The sequence below is a fragment of the Colletotrichum scovillei genome (genome assembly GCF_011075155.1).
Source record: "Colletotrichum scovillei strain TJNH1 chromosome Unknown Contig00006, whole genome shotgun sequence".
Classification (NCBI taxonomy): Eukaryota; Fungi; Ascomycota; class Sordariomycetes; order Glomerellales; family Glomerellaceae; genus Colletotrichum; species Colletotrichum scovillei.
Genome location: NW_023336264.1, coordinates 3,020,498 through 3,037,098, shown reverse-complemented (window position 1 = coordinate 3,037,098; position 16,601 = coordinate 3,020,498). Strand labels below are relative to the sequence as shown.

At 54.6% G+C, this 16,601-nt stretch overlaps 5 protein-coding genes across 5 annotated transcripts; 2 read left to right on the top strand and 3 right to left on the bottom strand.

The window, feature by feature from the left end:
- The first annotated feature begins 1,723 nt into the window (after window positions 1-1,723).
- HER10_EVM0010379 (major facilitator superfamily transporter) lies at window positions 1,724-5,839 on the top strand. The gene is made up of 2 exons (XM_035479841.1): window positions 1,724-3,392; window positions 3,452-5,839. Exons 1-2 carry the CDS (start codon window positions 2,475-2,477, stop codon window positions 3,962-3,964), a joined length of 1,431 nt encoding a protein of 476 aa, XP_035333235.1. The 5' UTR covers window positions 1,724-2,474; the 3' UTR covers window positions 3,965-5,839.
- HER10_EVM0006219 (uncharacterized protein) lies at window positions 4,100-5,839 on the bottom strand. Its single transcript, XM_035475811.1, has 2 exons — window positions 4,971-5,839; window positions 4,100-4,893 (listed from the first exon to the last, which is right to left on the bottom strand). Exons 1-2 carry the CDS (start codon window positions 5,084-5,086, stop codon window positions 4,143-4,145), a joined length of 867 nt encoding a protein of 288 aa, XP_035332739.1. The 5' UTR covers window positions 5,087-5,839; the 3' UTR covers window positions 4,100-4,142.
- Window positions 5,840-10,020: 4,181 nt separating this feature from the next.
- Window positions 10,021-12,157, top strand: HER10_EVM0013023 (integral membrane family protein). The gene is made up of 6 exons (XM_035482395.1): window positions 10,021-10,700; window positions 10,755-10,859; window positions 10,913-11,209; window positions 11,270-11,358; window positions 11,412-11,479; window positions 11,562-12,157. Exons 1-6 carry the CDS (start codon window positions 10,539-10,541, stop codon window positions 12,140-12,142), a joined length of 1,302 nt encoding a protein of 433 aa, XP_035333575.1. The 5' UTR covers window positions 10,021-10,538; the 3' UTR covers window positions 12,143-12,157.
- Window positions 12,158-12,527: 370 nt separating this feature from the next.
- Window positions 12,528-14,194, bottom strand: HER10_EVM0010285 (FAD dependent oxidoreductase; the record flags this gene model as incomplete). Its single annotated transcript, XM_035479749.1, has 2 exons — window positions 13,851-14,194; window positions 12,528-13,751 (listed from the first exon to the last, which is right to left on the bottom strand). Exons 1-2 carry the CDS (start codon window positions 14,010-14,012, stop codon window positions 12,528-12,530), a joined length of 1,386 nt encoding a protein of 461 aa, XP_035333223.1. The 5' UTR covers window positions 14,013-14,194.
- A 137-nt stretch (window positions 14,195-14,331) lies between these two features.
- On the bottom strand, window positions 14,332-16,322 carry HER10_EVM0011795 (RNA polymerase III RPC4). The gene is made up of 2 exons (XM_035481214.1): window positions 15,734-16,322; window positions 14,332-15,679 (listed from the first exon to the last, which is right to left on the bottom strand). The coding sequence occupies exons 1-2, from the start codon at window positions 16,170-16,172 to the stop codon at window positions 14,514-14,516; spliced, it is 1,605 nt and encodes a 534-aa protein (XP_035333420.1). The 5' UTR covers window positions 16,173-16,322; the 3' UTR covers window positions 14,332-14,513.
- Window positions 16,323-16,601: the final 279 nt, after the last annotated feature.

Genomic DNA, 16,601 nt, shown 5'->3' with positions numbered 1-16,601 from the left:
TCTGTTTATTTGTTTACTTTTATGCGCTGATCTACTCTTACCGTTTTTTGGACGTTTTGGAGAGGCGCAGGCGCAGCATGGAGGTGCGAGCTTCCTGGGATTGGAGGGATTTGGGTGTTTCACTGGTGGCGGTGCTTATTCCGGCGGAGGGGGATGGGACGTTTGGTGGTTGTGCCTGCAGTCGCGAATCTTGCTGCGACTCCAAGACGAGTAGCTAGCTAACTGGAGCAGGTGGCAAAAAATGCGATATAGTGCATGCGTTAGGCCAGCATATGGATAAGATAGGTGAGGCAGAGTGGGAATAGCACAAATGCGGGCTTGCGACCCCTTCTTTTCCCCTTGGAACCAAAAGACAAGGCCAGCGACCAACACCACAAGGTGACAAGGTTAGCACGGTAAGGTAGGGAAGACGCAGGGATGGAAAAGGATCGGGGGTGTCATCAGGTCATGATCCGCGGCGCGTTGTTGTGTTTGAGACTGATTGGTGACGACACTTTTTCACACGTTTTTCTCGGAACTTCGGATTGGACGGCACTGGGCGGGTTGGGAGGTCGCGTTGGGATGGAGTGAGGTGATGCGCGCAATCAATTTGCGCCCGACGGTATGGATCGATCATCGCAGTAAGGCAAGGCAGCACAGCGAAAGCCTCAATGCAAGGCGGGAAAGAAAGATGGAAATCGCGTGCGGGAGAAAAAGGAAAGAGAAAAGGGAGAGATGAAGAAACGTGTTAGCTGCAGCGTTTATTGCTTCTTCGATCGGGGGCTCTTTTGCAAATCGCATCTTGACCACTCGGTAAGGTATTCTCATTGTTAGCGATGCGATGCGATGCGACGGGGCGAAGACGGTGGGTTGGATGAGGACGGATGCACGTTCAAGGTAAACTAAACGGAACGGGAGGTTGCGCCCCGCATCCGCGATTCGGCGCGCCGGTGGGGGTCCTCAGCTTTTTGTTGGCGTTCGGGTTTTCTTGGAGAGGGGACGGTCCTGGGAAGTTGCAACCGAAGGCGGCCCGTGCGGTACGTCCGCTGTCGCTCCTTTTTCTATTGTCACTAGGGAAAATCGATGGTTGGTTTGGGAAAGCCGGCGGAAGATAAGATATTATCTTATCAGTCCCGAGGAACATTGAGAAACGGAAAGCCTCTGCATGGCGAAGAACATAACAATGGTTGTTATGTACACATCCTGCCTTACTTTCGACCGAGTAAAGGTGTGCTTCTTACACGTATGAGTTGAAGTATGTGCCAATGACTGATCGATTATGTTTCATCTCCCAACTCCTGCGGCGCTTTCGTTCTTCCTGTGCTCATGCCTCTCCTTCTTTCTAGCTAGCCCGCAGCGGCAGAGCTATCCGCAAAGCACGCTATTGTAGTAGTAAGCTGTACGGATACGGACAGATAGATTTGTCGAGCCAGGTCAATTGCGGACCTAGAACGTCTACAATGCAACTCCGCCTTTTGCCAAGGTAGCTGGAGTAGTGGCCACAACCCCCCAGAACCACCAAGCTACGTTCAACGTCCAATGACAGTGAGTGATCGAGTCACGCAACTCTCAAAATTTCGAGGACCTCTCTGGACAGGGCCAGATGAGAATCTCGGGTAGGTACGGAGACTTACCTGATAGTTGGGACGAGAGAGAGAGAGAGAGAGGGAGAAATAAGAAATATGCGCATGACCAATATACTCCGGTACTGCCCTGCAGCCCTGTAAAGCAAGCAAACCGCAATATCAACTGGAGCAAACTTTTGTTCTTCACGTTCCAACTTTGCCCAGTCGGGTGGGGTCTTCCGCTTCGGAAGGCTTTCCCCGGGACTCATACTACCGAAAATATTACCGCGTCAAAGTCTCACTCGAGGGCATCCGGTCGGAGCACCATCGCCCCTCGGCGAACACTCCGTCTCGCCGAAGACTCCTAACACTCCGTGGTAGTACCTAGGCCGTAGGATAAGATAGGGCGTGAAAGGCGTACGCCCAAGCCGACATGTTGGGCGCCGAGTCCCGCTGCTACGCAGAGGAGGGAAGGGACGCTCTCCCGCTCCCGGCGGTCACACCGCAGGCCCGGAAATAAGATCCCGGCCGTGTTTGCTACCATTGTTTGCTAACGATTTCCCGTTGGTTGCATTGTGACACTGCTTCCGTAGACGGGAGGTTCTTCAATCTCGGCAGTCGGGGTGAAAGATAGGGCGATTTCGGCGCGATGGTTGGGTTGCAATTTTTTCTCGATTTCTTTTCTATTTTTCTATCACTTTTCTTTACTTATTGCTAGTAGCGTCCACTTGGGCTATGACTCTTGGACAAACGAAACGACTTTTCTTTTTTGGACCTCCTCGCTTTACATCCCTAATATCTAATAGTTTCAGCTGAGAAAAAGGACAAAACGAAAAAAGACTTTTCGGGCCCCCTTGGATCGATGGAGGACCTGACTCAACATATTTAACCACATAGTTGTCTCGTCTTGTCAACCGTCTATTTCCCGGGATGGATATGCCATCATCACAACATTCGTTTAATCAAAATAAGGGCGTCATCACCATGTCCGATACATCAGACTCATCGAGGAGCCGCGGCCCCAGCGCCGAACTCCCTACCACCACGGAGAAGGAGAAGGAGATCCAAACAACCACCGGCACGGCCGCCGCAACCGACGAAGAGGAGACCTCGGAGGCAGACGAGCACCAGGTCCGCGAATGGTCCGCCGAGCACGACCTCGTCTACCCGGAAGGCGGCTGGACGGCCTGGTCCCAGGTACTGGCCGGCAACATGCTCAACGCCCTCGCCTGGGGCTACCCGGCCACTTTCGGCGTCTACCAGCTCCACTACACCGAGACCTTGCGCCTGCCCGCCTCACAGGTCTCGTGGATCGGCTCCGTGCAAATCTTTTTGACGTTCGCCGTCTGTACCGTCTCGGGCCGGCTCACGGACGCCGGGTACGCCCGGCACGCCGTCTCCGTGGGTTGTGCCTTTGTGGTGTTTGGGTCCTTTATGACGAGCCTGTGTACGAGGTATTGGCAGATTATGCTAGCGCAGGGGATCTGTACCGGCCTGGGGCTGGGCGTGCTGTTCATGCCGGGCGTGGCTATCATCGGGTCGTATTTTAAAAAGAGGCGGTCTCTGGCGCTCGCTGTCTCGGCGACGGGGACGGGAGTGGGGAGTTTGATCTTCCCGTCGACGCTTCAGTATCTCATCCCGCAGGTCGGGTTCCCCTGGGCTGTGCGGTGCTCGGCGTTCGTCGCGCTCGGCGTGGCGACGATTGCTATTGCTCTGCTGAGGCCTAGACTCCCTCCGAGAAAGGCTGGGCCGTTGTTGGAGTGGTCGGCCTTCCGGGAGCTTCCGTACATCTTGTACACCCTGGGAGTATTCTTCTACTTCATGGCACTGTACTTTGGCTTCTTTTATGTAAGTTTGACTAGGAGTCGTGTTTTCTGATGCTTCTCGTATGCTAATGAAGGTAACAGATCAACACCTACGCCCGCAAGGTCATAGGATTCTCCACAACAGAGTCGGTGACGCTTCTTCTCATCACGAACGGAATGGGCATCCCGATCCGGCCCATCGTCGGCTGGCTAGCTGACCGCCACGTCGGCCCGATCAACATGTTCGTCATGACCATGTTCCTCCTGGGCTGCATGGAATTCGCCTGGATCGGCGTGGAGACGAGGGCGGGCATGTACGCCTTTAGCGTCTTCTACGGTCTGTCCAACGGCGCGACGCAGGGCGTTTTCGTCGGCTCGACCGCCAGCCTGACGACCGATCCGCAGAAGATGGGCACACGGTTCGGTATGGTCGCTACCATCTCGGGTTTCGCGACGCTGGCTGGTCCGCCGATCGCGGGCGCCATCATCGACAGGTCAGGGGGCTCGTATCTCGGGGCTCAGGTTTGGGGCGGCGTAATGATGATTGCCGGTGCGCTGACGGTAGGAGCGGCGAGAACGGCCAAGGCTGGCAAGGCTTGGGGAGCCAAGTTGTAGAGAGAGGCACGAATGACCATGTGTCACACTTCAAAACAGATAGAATAGAATATGAAGTGGATGTTAATGAAGAAATGGTATATTTTGAGAACTTCAGACCAATACAATGATCCATCATAAATCTGCAATGCCAGGCGTTGTCGTAAGAAGTGCGAATCTCATCCGCTCGTCGTCGAATTCACTTCTTCCTCAACAGGGTGAGAGCTTCCGACAGCAGGCGTGCAATTTGCTTGCCATCTTCCCAGACAAAGTCATGATCGTGAGTCAGGTCCTTGACAATCGTGAAGTCCACTCCATCCTTCTTCAGCTTCGCCGCCATGGTATCGATCTCGGGCTCATCAACCAGCGAATCTTCCGGCGACCAGGCCAGTAAGATAAGCGGCTTGGTAGGCAGCGCGTCCTTGAAGCTCCCTGAAAAGGTGGCCGGAACGACCTTGTTCCAATAATTCTGGTCGTCTCCAAAGGCACCGGCAATGAATTGCGTGTAAGTCTGTTCGTGGCGGGCATTGAGGTTGTAAAGTTCGTATATTCCGGAAATGCCAATGAACGCAGTTGGCATCTTGACCTCCGGCGGCGGGGCCGCGCCCAGCGCAACGGATCCCATGGGCAGTTGAAGGGCCAAGGTAGCGCCGGCCGAGTGCCCGATGAGGATATAACGGTCCCCGACTTGATATTCACGCTGTAAGAATGCAAGGGCTGACCAGGTGTCGCGAAGGTGATCCGGATGTTGAGCACAACGAAGTTCTGCGGGAGAAGTGACGTCGGGGTCTTGCGGGTAGAGGGGGTGTGGAGAGAGACGGTAGTCAATGCTGATGAAGCCACGAATCTCAGACCTGGGGATGGACCTGGACTTCAAGATTTCCTGGATAGAAGCGCCAAAGTCTTGAAGAGTCTTTCGGGGATCACGCCAGGCACCACCGTGGACGTAGCTAGTGTGAAGTGAGTTAATGATTTACTGAAGCTGACAAGGGGATGACGGTATCTCAAGAGGGGTTAGATAACCCACATTACCCAGTATCCAGAGGCATTATCCGTATTTGAGGGAAATTCCCACACTCCTAGCTTCTGAAGCTCGTTATCAGCAGCATAACGATGCTCAGTGAACTTGAGAGTGGTTGGCATGACGGCGGGTGTCTGGCCTGGGTTAGACGTTAGCAGAATGCTGCAATGCCTTCAGTTCCAGACCCTAGCTCGACGAGCGGCGGGTTGAAGCCAGACAAAGCAAAGCAAAGCAGGCCGAGGCTGGAAGTGAAAAGGGCGAGCAGTAGCAATAGTACCTGGTCGAGACGGGGTAATTCGCAGAATGAGGGAGGGGTATTCAGGGTGATGAGACGCGAGTGTCTGGTCCGGCGGGGGGACGACTGAGGAAGTTTGTGTGTAAGGAAGTGTTTGTGTCAGTGCGAGGCTTTCGTGGATAACAAGATGTGTTTGTCACTCCGACGGCCCAGGGTTCGGAGCTGCTGACACCCGTTGGGTGGAGAGGGGTGAGTGGGGCCTTCCGTCTTCCGGGCTCCCGTCCTTACATCCGCGTCCGAGAGCGGCCGAATTTTGTGGCTTCCTTTCTCTGCTGCTTGGCCCGGCTCCGAGCGTCTGAGGCCGTGTCAATGCAACTGTACGATTCTCGCTATTCTCCTCGTCTGACTGATATTTCGTTGAAAACATTTTAAACTGCGACATGACTTGGCCTTCAGAGCTTTTGCCTTTGCCTCGATTGCGAGTCCCGCCAATTCATCGTCGCGCAGCTTTTCTCATCCCTTTGTCACTCAAGGAACACCAGTGCTTCATGAAAAGCTTTTTATTGTAGTTTTACGCATCGCAGTCTCTATAAAGGCACCAGAGAAGCTTTCCAGTTGACTGCTGACGTTCATGATGAACTAGACACTGTGAGTGCAACCTTGGTGTATGTACTGAAGCTGAGGGGAAATTGATCGGTAGGCGATGTAACGGTGGGTTGCGATCTGGAATCCTCTTGCCGAACTAGCAGCCGGTTCCCGACCGCCTATGCTCTTCCACACAGACAATATGTCGATCACGGAAGTATAGCCTGGTGGTGTGGTGTCGACATGCCAATGCTCGGATCGTAGTGTTGGTTCTGCCACCGTCTGAAGGCTCATCGAAGGTTTGCTGATCGATGCGGATATGTCACTGGAAATGAGCATGAAAACCCCGCGTTCGCGTGTGGAGGAACACCCCGGTGGCAAAATCGCGACGCCGCAAATCGCCTGATTCGATCCGTTGTGCCGCCGTAATGACGAGAGCAAGGCGTCTTTTCGGAGGAAAATGGTTAGAGAAAGACACTGCCGTCCTCATCCAAGTCTCAAGTCCTTTCTCCCGCCTGAAGCCCGGGCCTGAACTGGAGATGAAGCCGAGGAATGGCGGCAGGGATGCCGCTCCTACGCTCATAAGGCGGGCCGGGGGAGGCGGGACGTGTTGGTTGGAACGACGTTGCATTGAAGCATTGGCAACCATTGTTTGGCCATATATAAGAGACGCTCTGAAGCCATAACGTCTGGGATCGATTTCAGGCTACTTGTACCCGGCTGTTCGCCCCGAATACCCCAAAGAATGTCTGATACTTGATACATACCGTCGATAATGGGATATATTGCGCTGCTGTTGGATGTAAGCAAATACTACTGTTTCTTGTCTGAATCTACAGATAAGCAGACAAGCTAACACCATCAGACCACACTGAATCCTGAATGACCATGTAGCCGCGGCTGCATTTTTGTGGGCTACGTAGATTTGGATATGCGGCATCTCCAACTGGGAATGTAATCCCTCCAGCATCAGTAGCGAGCCATGCAAAAGCAGAGCTACTGAAACGCCCCTTTCAAATATGGAAAAACTTCCGTATCTACAGCCATTAGCCCACTTTCACGCAGCCAGAAGAGTCGATTGATATCATGTGTAGGCATCGGGAAGAATGCGAGAAAGGTCTTTGATGTTGTCCGTCGTTGCTATCTACCTACGTGTAGACGTGCGCGTACTGCGTCTTCTCAGCCACCTACTGTCACCGATGCTAGGTTCAACTAGTAAACGAAGAATGGGAGCAGCCAACCCGATCTGGTCATGCTATTGTTGCCGTCACTTGCATGGCTTCCTGTGATGAAGATAACCAAAGTGTGCCAATTTAGTGCGAACTCAAGGTACTTAGGAGAGTGTAATCCTTCGTTCCTTTCTGCGCACTCGTAAGCTGGGATTGGGATGGCGTTGGCCCTGGTGCTTTTGAGCGCATTCGCTCCTTCCCTCTTGATGTTGGTGGTGGCAGGATTGCAGGGGATTCGACATCCACTTTGGTCTAGACAATTTAGCCGAGGTTTCCGTACACAGGTACCAATATGGCAGTGCAAAACGTGCCGATGGAGACAGTACTCTAGACTTTCACAGTCCGTTGGCGTTACCTTTGGGTAGGTACCTGGGCACCTGGGCAGGTACCTCATGCAAGGTACGCCGACGGCCACCACCTCATTTCGGCCGAGGGTGCAGCAAGCAGGTGCAAATGTGCGGGACTGGGGAGAGCGGCACCCGGGAGGAGGAGCAGGAGCAAGAGAAGAGAGAAGGAGCAGGAACAGAAACGCAAGCCACAGGAAGGGGGGGCTCCAAGGGCACAGACTGGAGGAAAGAAGGAGAAGGAGAAGGAGAAGGAGGAGAATGGAGAAAGTCCGGTGCCGTCGTTGCTTCTCCCGTCAGGTCTTCCCCCTTCTCCTTCTCCTTCTGGTTCTGCTTCTAGAGCATTGTCTGTGCCCAAACGGTGACGCCTCATCGACAAATCTACAAGTATACTCCGCGAGTCCACACAGTAGTGTATCCGTACCTAATTTCCGTTATTTAGTATCGAACTTCAACTTGCACAGTCAGCTAGGCACGCCAGAAAACGGTTGGTTTGTGCCATGCCATTCCCGAATAACATGTGCCAAGATCAAGCGCCTTTTCTTAGTCACATTTCATCGTCGATGCCGAGGAACGCCATCTTCTGACACTCCACTCAGGAGCCCCTCGCAATCCACCCAAACCACTCCATGGATAAAGTATACAATCTACTGGAATACGCAGTAGTGTAAACAGAAAACGCCCACCTTTTGTCGCGGCCCGGCCATCAAACTTCAAAAGTTCAAAGAGCCTAATAGACTAGCAGGCACCACGGCACCCTGTTCTTCTCCCGAGCCGGGTCCTCCACCTGTCACCGACGGCAAGCTTTTTTCACCCAGAGCAATCTCCAGACCTGGGGACTGCCCGACGTCAAACCCACGCGACCCCATTTCAATCTACAGAACATATGAACAGTGTGCGCTATTGGCCGAGGGCTGAGCGCCGCTGTTTTGTCGTGACCCGTCAGACCTTGGAAGGGCCCTCCTATTAGAACTTGCTGGCCACAAGTTCCAACACAATCCCAGGAGATCGAGCATATCTACCTTACCTAGTATACGGAGTAGGGCCACAACTTCACTTTTTAGACTGCAGAAGGTTCGGAGTTGACCCCCAGTAGCCCCTCTTACAGCCCCGTTCTCTCGTCTTGGGCATATTGCCCGCGCCCAAACAAGTTGCGCTTCTTCCTCTGCCGGCCGACACTGTAATCATCCCGTCTGGTCTGGCCTCGCCAACTCAAAACTTGGTCCCATGTGTTAAGTTAAAACACACGGACAGATGTTCATCTTGTTATTGTTTTCTGACAATCCGGTATCCTCCCTGCCCCGCACCGCTGAAGACTGAAAAGCTCAGGATCATATGGCGGTCATCACTCAAGAACGAAAGACGATTATGCGATGATTGGGTGAGCAATGGGGAGAACAGGATCTCAATATGCAACTCGAGGGGCCTTGCTCGTCTTTTGTGCCCTCTACGGTCTGGCCCTCGCTCTTCTTGCAGCTCTCCCGCCGGCTCTCCCCATCGCCAGTGCGCCCTGTCAGCCAAATTGGGTTGCATCCGTCGTTGCTTTTCCCCTTCGTCTTCTCTTTGCTCGTCAGCGTTCTCCAACACCACCCATGTTGCATCCGAAAGCGACATGCAGCCCAACCAGGGGCCGCCGCTTCGCCGCCTCCTAGTGTATTTCAGTCTTCCGCTGGCCGCATAGCTCGGCTCGTCAAGTCCGACGCTTCATATCACACACAAGTTCACAACTCCGACTTGCCAGTTCCCTCCAACTCATACCACGCCATGTGGCACCTAGTGGCAAGTGCGCCTTCTGCCTCGTTAGCGAAACCTCATCTTAGCTGTACGCTACGGATACGTTTTGTGTCGATGCTGCTAGCGCGCATGAAACCACACCAACCTCGTCCAGGATGTTCCAAATCGCCGGGCCCAAACTACGACGCGTCTACCATGTTCAGCGGAGCTGACTTCCTCATTGTGTGCATGGTCGCTGCTCTGGCTTAGATTCCAACCTTCTAGCTCAATCGTGACCTCCATGAAGACAGGGACCACCGTTCACAAAGTTCAAGATTCGGCAAACACGACCACCAACCAAGGCCTAGCGGTGTGCTTTCACCGAACCTAGTGGTTTCGTGAAGTCACGCTGATACCGTATGTTCTCGACCAGTGTCAGAGCCTGGCTGATTGCACAGATGGTCTTCTTCGCGAGATTTTGACCAAGCAGGTAATCTCTGGGTGTTGGGAGTCGCCCGCGGCGGCCGTCCAAGAACAGCAGCGGCACAGCACAGCATACCAATTATTACTGCCCACCGGCTTTTGTCCTCTCTCTCTCTCTCTCTCTCTCTCTCTCTCTCTCCTCTCTTTTCAGACATCACAACCGACGAGTACGCAGCGTAAGGCGAAATGTGTTCCCATCTGCGGGACCGGCTGCAAAGAACTCTTGGCTCGTTCGTTTCTTCCTCCCGGGAGAGCTCACCACCCTCCTCCCTGCTTCCCACCTCCCGGGCTCCATAGACGTGCGTCTGTTCTGCATACTGCAACCCCCATCACGTTCGGAGGTGAGACGGCCTCGAATGTTTGCATCCGCGGACTCAATCCGCAGATATTGTGCAGTGGAATACATTACATATTCGAACATGCTCTCCAGACCGAGCCCACTGTCCGGCATATACCCCCAGTAACCTTTCTTAGTCTCTGTTACCTAGTGCATCTTTACGAGCAATCCCCTTTCCTCCTCCTCCTTGACGAACAAGCATAGCCCGGTCTGGGACTATGGGACTTATTTCACAAATCCGCACCAGTCGAAGGATGCAAAAATCCCGTCCGGCCAGCCCTCGCCGGTCCCCTGCCTCCAATTCATATTCCATCATCATCCATGCGGCTGCTTTGGGCTGTGGACTGATTTACCTAAATCCTCGTCTCTCTCCACATGTCGACCCTGCCTTGCCGGGGGCCCATCTCCGGGGTCTCAGACTCGGCGACCCTCTTTCATCCGCGCTTCGGGAAGTTGGGAATCCAGCCCTTGGGTTCTCAGGCCAGGGCCCCTTGTGTGTCGAGTACTGTACATCGATCCTGACCAGCTTATATCCCATTGTCTCGCTCATGTAACCATCCTACCGGGCTGCTTTGCTCTCTCTTTTCCCCGTTTGGCCATGCTCTCTCTCAGTTGTCACTCCCTAGAGCATCTCGGTACCACAGCCCTATGGCCGAGGTAGATTTATCAGAGAGCAATGGTGGTGCTCTCGTAGCCACTGCCATCACTTTCCTTGTACTCTCTTGGTTTTCCGTCGTTCTCAGATGTTATGTTCGAGCTTTCATGACCAAAGGCTTCCAAGCCGATGACTGGCTCATGCTGGTTGCCCAGGTGAGTTTTCTTCTTGGCGGACCATGCTACGGCTTCACTGACTTGAACTATTAGATCATATTCACCATCTCTTGCTCCTTTATCCTCCTCGGCGTTAATGATGGCCTCGGCCACCACAACCAAGCCCTGGATCAACGGAAGGAGGTCTCTGCTTTGATGGTTTGTTGGCTTAACTCCTTGTACTCTTTGGTGTCACTGACCAAGTCATGTAGTACCAAGCCTTGGCTACCGCCACATATGTGCTTGATATGCTGTTCATCAAGCTGAGCATTGGTTTTTTCCTATTGCGACTTTCAAACTCAAAACTATACAACTGGATCATCCATGTCAGTCTGGCGATTATCACGGTCTGGAGTGTGGTCATCTTCTTTTGGAATGTTTTCCAGTGCTCGCCTGTCGAAGCGCAATGGGATTATGCTATTCCCAACTCCAAGTGTGTATCGCCAGACGCTGTTGTAGCGGCAGCCTACTCCATCAGTGTCATGACGATTTTGAGTGATTGGCTCTACGTAAGTTGCCTTCCTCTCACGAACCTGCGATGCCTTCGAGTTGATGTTAACATCATCCAGGCCTTGCTCCCTATACCTATGATATGGAGCGTCAAGATGACCAAGCAAGCCAAGGCGACTGTCATTGTCATTCTCGGTTTGGGAATTTTGTAAGCAAACCTATGATGAGGTGGCCAGTAGGAAATTGACTAACAAGACCCAGTGCCAGCATTGCAACCCTCATCAGACTAAAGTTCTTAGCCGACCTCAGCGATCTGACCGATATCTTATGTACGATCTTGCCCATTTCCAAACCCCCTTTTCGGGCTCGAAAGCCAGAGATGAACCCTGGACCGTACTAACACGGCTGCAGTTATGGGAACAGATGCCATGGTTTGGACCTTGGTCGAGCCCGGAGTTGCAATCGTGGCCTCCAGTCTAGTAACCATCCGACCGCTCCTCCGAGCATGGCGACTCAACGGATTCACCTCGACCGACCGAACGCCGGGTATGAGCGGACACATCAGCGGGCACATCAGCGGAGGAATGAGATCAGGGGCGGCGCGGTCGGCGCCCCGTTCGGCGCCCCGCGACCCTTACGGCACCGATAGCATCGACGGTATCGACACGGATCTGGAGCTCGGCGGGATAGGAAAACATGAACCCATGCCGCAGCCGAATTCTCGGCTCGGGTACCAGGGGCCGTTTGCGCAAGGCGGCTCAAAGACGGCGGGGACGCAACTCGGCTCGGATTACATGGCACCACCGAACCGGAGACAGGATAGCAACACTAAAAGCGAAATGTACGTAATCGAAGGAGATAAAGCGAGCGACACCTGGACGGGGGATAGGCTGGGCACCCCGAGCGTGTCTTCGGTTGACCTCGACGGTCTCGATGCACAGAGCCAGCATAGTGGGCGGGTCGGGCTCGGAGGAGGGAGAAGGGATAGATAATGGTGACTAGAGGGGAAAATTCCGACCATTGTATCGATACGATTATGTCTACCTTTGTGGTTTCATGGCGTTCAAGGGTGCCCTAGGGGTACACCCGGGCGCATCGCATACTGAGCAAGAGAACAGTATGGAGCTGCTTTCATGTGGCTTGGAGATGAAGAAGACCGGTATAGATATTGGATACTCTGGCCTTCAGATGCTTGAATGCATTTAGTCTTTGGACAATCAAGGCGGGCAGAAGCATAGATCATTAGTATATGCTGGATTCAAACTAAACCGCGCCGCTTAGTGCGCGCGCATGTACAAAGAGTTCGAAGCCATCTTGAATAGAGTAAGAGAGCCCGAATGAGCTTCTTACACTGGCCATGACCCAATCTGGAAACACTTAGAACGGATCCTGTTTGTATGCCGCCTCCGCTTCCTCATACGCATCATACGAGTACAGAAACCGCTGGATATCAGGACATGTCCATCGCGAAGGGAACCCCGGCCGTGGCTCCTCCCCAGGCGCCAGCGACGCCGTCATGATCTCGTCGCGGCGCTCCTGCTCTGGGCCGTCGGGCATGTGGAAATCGTCGCGCTGCGCAAAGGATTCCATGACGATGCGCTGGCCTCGCGCCATGCGAAGACGCTGGTACATGGCCGCCACGGCAGCGAGCTGAGAGGCCGAGGTCGAGCTCGAACTCTCTCCAGCTCCGGCCTCTGTTGCGCGGCCGCCAACTTTGCCGAGCAGGTGGCCAAGCACGGCGCCGTCTTCGAGTGAGGAATTGGCGCCCTGCGCGAGGTAGGGCAACATAGGATGACAACAGTCTCCCGCCATGAAAAACCTCCCGTCCTTGCTCGCCCACTCGTCCAGCGGCTCGATCCAGCAGAGCTTCCACTTGTGCACGCTCTCCACCTGGTCAAGCAGTTTGCGGAGCAAGGGATCCCAGCTGGAAAACAGGCCGCGCATCTCCTCGACGTCGCCGACGACTTTTGTCGAACCCTCGGGGAGGTTGTCGGGAGAGAGGAGGCCGAGGTTGAGCATGCGGCCCTGCTTGACGGTGTAGGAGACGCCGTGGCCCTGGGGCCCGATCCAGAAGTGTACGGTTTCGGATTTGATAAAGGCCTCGAGCTCGGCTTTGTGAGGACCCTTTAGGGAGTCGATGGGTATTGCGATGCGGAAGGCGAGGTCGCCTGTTAGGGAGGGGGGCGAGGGCTGATTGAGGAATTGGGCGCGGGTGGCGGACCACATTCCGTCTGCGCAGACAACTACATCGCCGGAGACTGTGGAGGAGGGTGATGAAGAATCCGATCCCGGATCGAGAGTAACTGTCGCGCTGGTAAAGTCGACGCAGCGGACGCGCGAAGCGAGACGGATGTCGACGCCGAGGGCGGCGCACCGGTCGACGAGGGCGCGCTGGAGCTCGACGCGGTGGAGGCCCCAAAAGGGATGGCCGTAGCGGGACTGAATCGTCTCCTGGAGGTGCGGCTCGTGGGCGAGGAGGCGGGTGCCGTCGTAGCGGTGGACGGAGAGGGTCGAGGGAACGGTCGCGAGGGGGGCGAGGGCCGGGAAGAGACCCCAAGCTTCGAGGAGGCGCGTCGCATTTGGTGTGAGTTGGAGGCCGGCCTGCGATTTTGTCTCTTGTGAGTTGGACGAAGTTTGGAGCTCAGAAGCGCTGGAGCGTGGAAGGGCGCGCGTGTGTAAGGGGGGAATGAGAGGACTTACACCGACTTCCTGCAGTTCCTTGACTGCCTCGAGGATCGTCACGCGGTGAGAAGGGTTCGCGAGTTTGGTTGAGAGGGCCGTCGCCAACCCTGCAAGACCCGCGCCGATGATTATCACATGTAGACCATCGTTGTTGGAGCTGTTCTGAGTGTGCCGCTCCATGCTGGATAGTAAGACTGTGAGAGTTTGTGAGTTGCGCCGGTGGCCGGTTGCTGATTCTACTGATTAAGCCGGTAGGTTGCCACAATCTCTTTTCATCATGATCGGTTTTACCAGACTTTCAAAGAAAGCTGACCGCATGGAAATGGTTATTTGAAGAATCGTGACGAGATACTGCAGACATAAGCGCCGCCACCGCGTCTTGGTGGTTGGTGTTCACGGATGGTCTCACATGCGGAGTGTGGGGAAGACCGACGGAACGGCGCCGTCCCTCGGGTTCGTCCCATTTGAGAGCAGTCCGAACTGAGGCAAAGCAATTAGCCTAGGGTATCTCTTTTTTTGTCTATCCTTTCAATACCTCCCAAACAAGACTTGGGGCCAAGTCCACTAGCGGCTTATGCTGTTCCCCCCGTCCGATCTGTTGACATTAGATCACTAGCGGGGTAAATCGGCGAACGATGAATTCCATCTCTCCCATGCTCTCGTCAGCACTGGCGTACAGCCTTACGCTTCGGGAACAACAAGATCCTCTGGGTCAACCGTCCACTCTTCCTCGTCACCCCAAGTCGGCGCGAGAACAAATCTGCCCATGATCTTGCCCATGCCAATACTGTCTCCACCAGGAACACCCTGTTTCGTCTTTTCGTCTGACTCCTCTACAATCACTGCCGTAGTCAAGAAGTTCATGCCCGCAGCCGGACTGAGTTCGAGTGTTCTCCCTCCCCAGTCCAGCTCGACCTTTCCGGACTTGCGCACCTTGAGCTTTCCCATCATTCCAGCCTGGGAGACCAACTGGTTAATGTCTGTGAGGTCAATATCGTCCTCGACCTTGGGCTTAGAGCTCTCTTCCGCCTGTGTGAGGTCGACAGCTTCGCCCGGCTGGTCGAGCATGACAACGTCGTCGGGCTCTGGCTTGACCTTGGGCGCAGTCGCAGGTTGCAGTGGCGGCAGCAAAGGCGGGAACTGGAAGAGGTATAAACGTCCGTCCTTGCTCGCAACCTCTGTCTCGGGTGCCTTGGAGTTTTCGTCGGTGACAGTGCCCAGTTCGCCCAAAAGAAGCTCCATGTCGTGTGTAATCATTTCTACCTCGGGATCGGCCATTGCCTTCTTTGTCTTCGGTTCAGGAGTGATCTTCTCTTCCTCGGCTTCGGGAGTCGCAGATTTGATATGGGCGTTGAAGTCGACCGGCGCGATATCCATAGCACCTGGTTCGCCGCCAGGTTCTGCCTTGACCTGGACCACACCCTTGGGTGCCGCATGCCAGACCTTTGTCTCATCTTCCATCGGGGGAATGGCACCAGACCAACCTTCGCCTTCAACAAAGAGGCTCTCTTCGGCCTTGCCCTGTTGTTCTGCCTCAAGTTCGGCCGAGGTCGCAATCGTCTTCTTCTCTTCTTTCTTGTCGATACGGGCGATACCCATAGGCCAAATATTGCCAGGCTTTGCGCCAATGAGTGCCGCCGTCTCTTCATCGTCAGAGTCGGGTTCGCGATCGACAGGATATCCGGCGAGTCTATCGGCGTTGATTCGTGCTTCGCGATGGCCTGAAGCCTCTCCGAACGCGCCACCCTCTCTCTTTCGGCCGCCGCCGCCTCCGCCGCCAAAGAACCCTCCGCCGCCTCCTCCTCCTCCACCACCGCCGCCCCATCCTCCGCCGGACCTGCCACCTCCTAGACAACGTCAGTACTAGAAAACCGAATCGATACTTCCCTCCTTCAACATACCTTCTGTTGTCATTTGCGAGAACGGGCCACTAGCAACCGCTGCTCGCGACATGAAACCGCCACGACCCATGGCATCACCACGAGCTCGCCGACTGCGACCTCGGGAGCGGGCTTGAGCGCGAGCTTCTGCTTTTGCCCTCGCATTGTCCTTCTCTAGCTCTTGTCTTGCAATTGCGTCTCGCGCCGCCTCGTCTCTACGCACTACTCTGGGGCGAAATCTGCTGGCTGAAGTGCCTCGTGTTGCGGGAGGGTTGGGTGTTGCGGTTCTGGAAGGTACAGCGGTTGCCGAAGCTGTTCCCAGTGCTGAAGATGGTCTCGAAGTCGAAGTTGGTCCCTCGGTGCTAGGTGCGGCACTGCTAGCAGCTCCTCTTCCTCTTCCTCTCGTCCCTCGGGGTCGACCCCTGCCAGCGCCTCGAGCCGGGGGCGCTCCCTCTGGCATGGTGACTGACGGCAGTGGGGTGTGAGCAACGGACTCGGAACGATCTCCTTTGTCGGTTTTGTGACTGATCGTGGAGCGTTGCCGTGTTTTCGGGTTGGGTATGCGACAATGGCAGGGTAAAGAATAGGATCTGGTGGTGGTGTCTAGCGGGAGAGTCACAGATGCCGCCCAGAGAAAAAGATGTTCGATTACCTCAGCGTGGTGGGGGACAAAACATGCCCCTTGTCCCGCTGTATGTATTGCACACCTACCTTAGAGGTGGGGTTGATTCACCCCGCATTCAAGCACAGATTCGATGCGACGCAACTTGAGTGCGCTGCTCACTGGCCTGAAGCAGTACTCTGTACTTGAAAATAAAATAAAAATCTAAGCCCGAATTGATACAAAAAAAGCAATTAGGGGTCTCATATGAGCAACAAAATTCAGAAG

Bases quoted from the DNA above. Each gene is read 5' to 3' on its own strand.
- HER10_EVM0010379 (XM_035479841.1), top strand. From the start codon at position 2,475: ATGGATATGCCATCATCACAACATTCGTTTAATCAAAATAAGGGCGTC. The intron at 3,393-3,451 runs GTAAGTTTGACT...TGAAGGTAACAG, and splicing joins TGTACTTTGGCTTCTTTTAT to ATCAACACCTACGCCCGCAA.
- HER10_EVM0006219 (XM_035475811.1), bottom strand. From the start codon at position 5,086: ATGCCAACCACTCTCAAGTTCACTGAGCATCGTTATGCTGCTGATAAC. The intron at 4,894-4,970 runs GTGGGTTATCTA...ACTTCACACTAG, and splicing joins GCCTCTGGATACTGGGTAAT to CTACGTCCACGGTGGTGCCT.
- HER10_EVM0011795 (XM_035481214.1), bottom strand. From the start codon at position 16,172: ATGCCAGAGGGAGCGCCCCCGGCTCGAGGCGCTGGCAGGGGTCGACCC. The intron at 15,680-15,733 runs GTATGTTGAAGG...GACGTTGTCTAG, and splicing joins CTCGCAAATGACAACAGAAG to GAGGTGGCAGGTCCGGCGGA.
- HER10_EVM0013023 (XM_035482395.1), top strand. From the start codon at position 10,539: ATGGCCGAGGTAGATTTATCAGAGAGCAATGGTGGTGCTCTCGTAGCC. The intron at 11,359-11,411 runs GTAAGCAAACCT...AACAAGACCCAG, and splicing joins ATTCTCGGTTTGGGAATTTT to TGCCAGCATTGCAACCCTCA. The intron at 11,480-11,561 runs GTACGATCTTGC...ACACGGCTGCAG, and splicing joins CGATCTGACCGATATCTTAT to TTATGGGAACAGATGCCATG.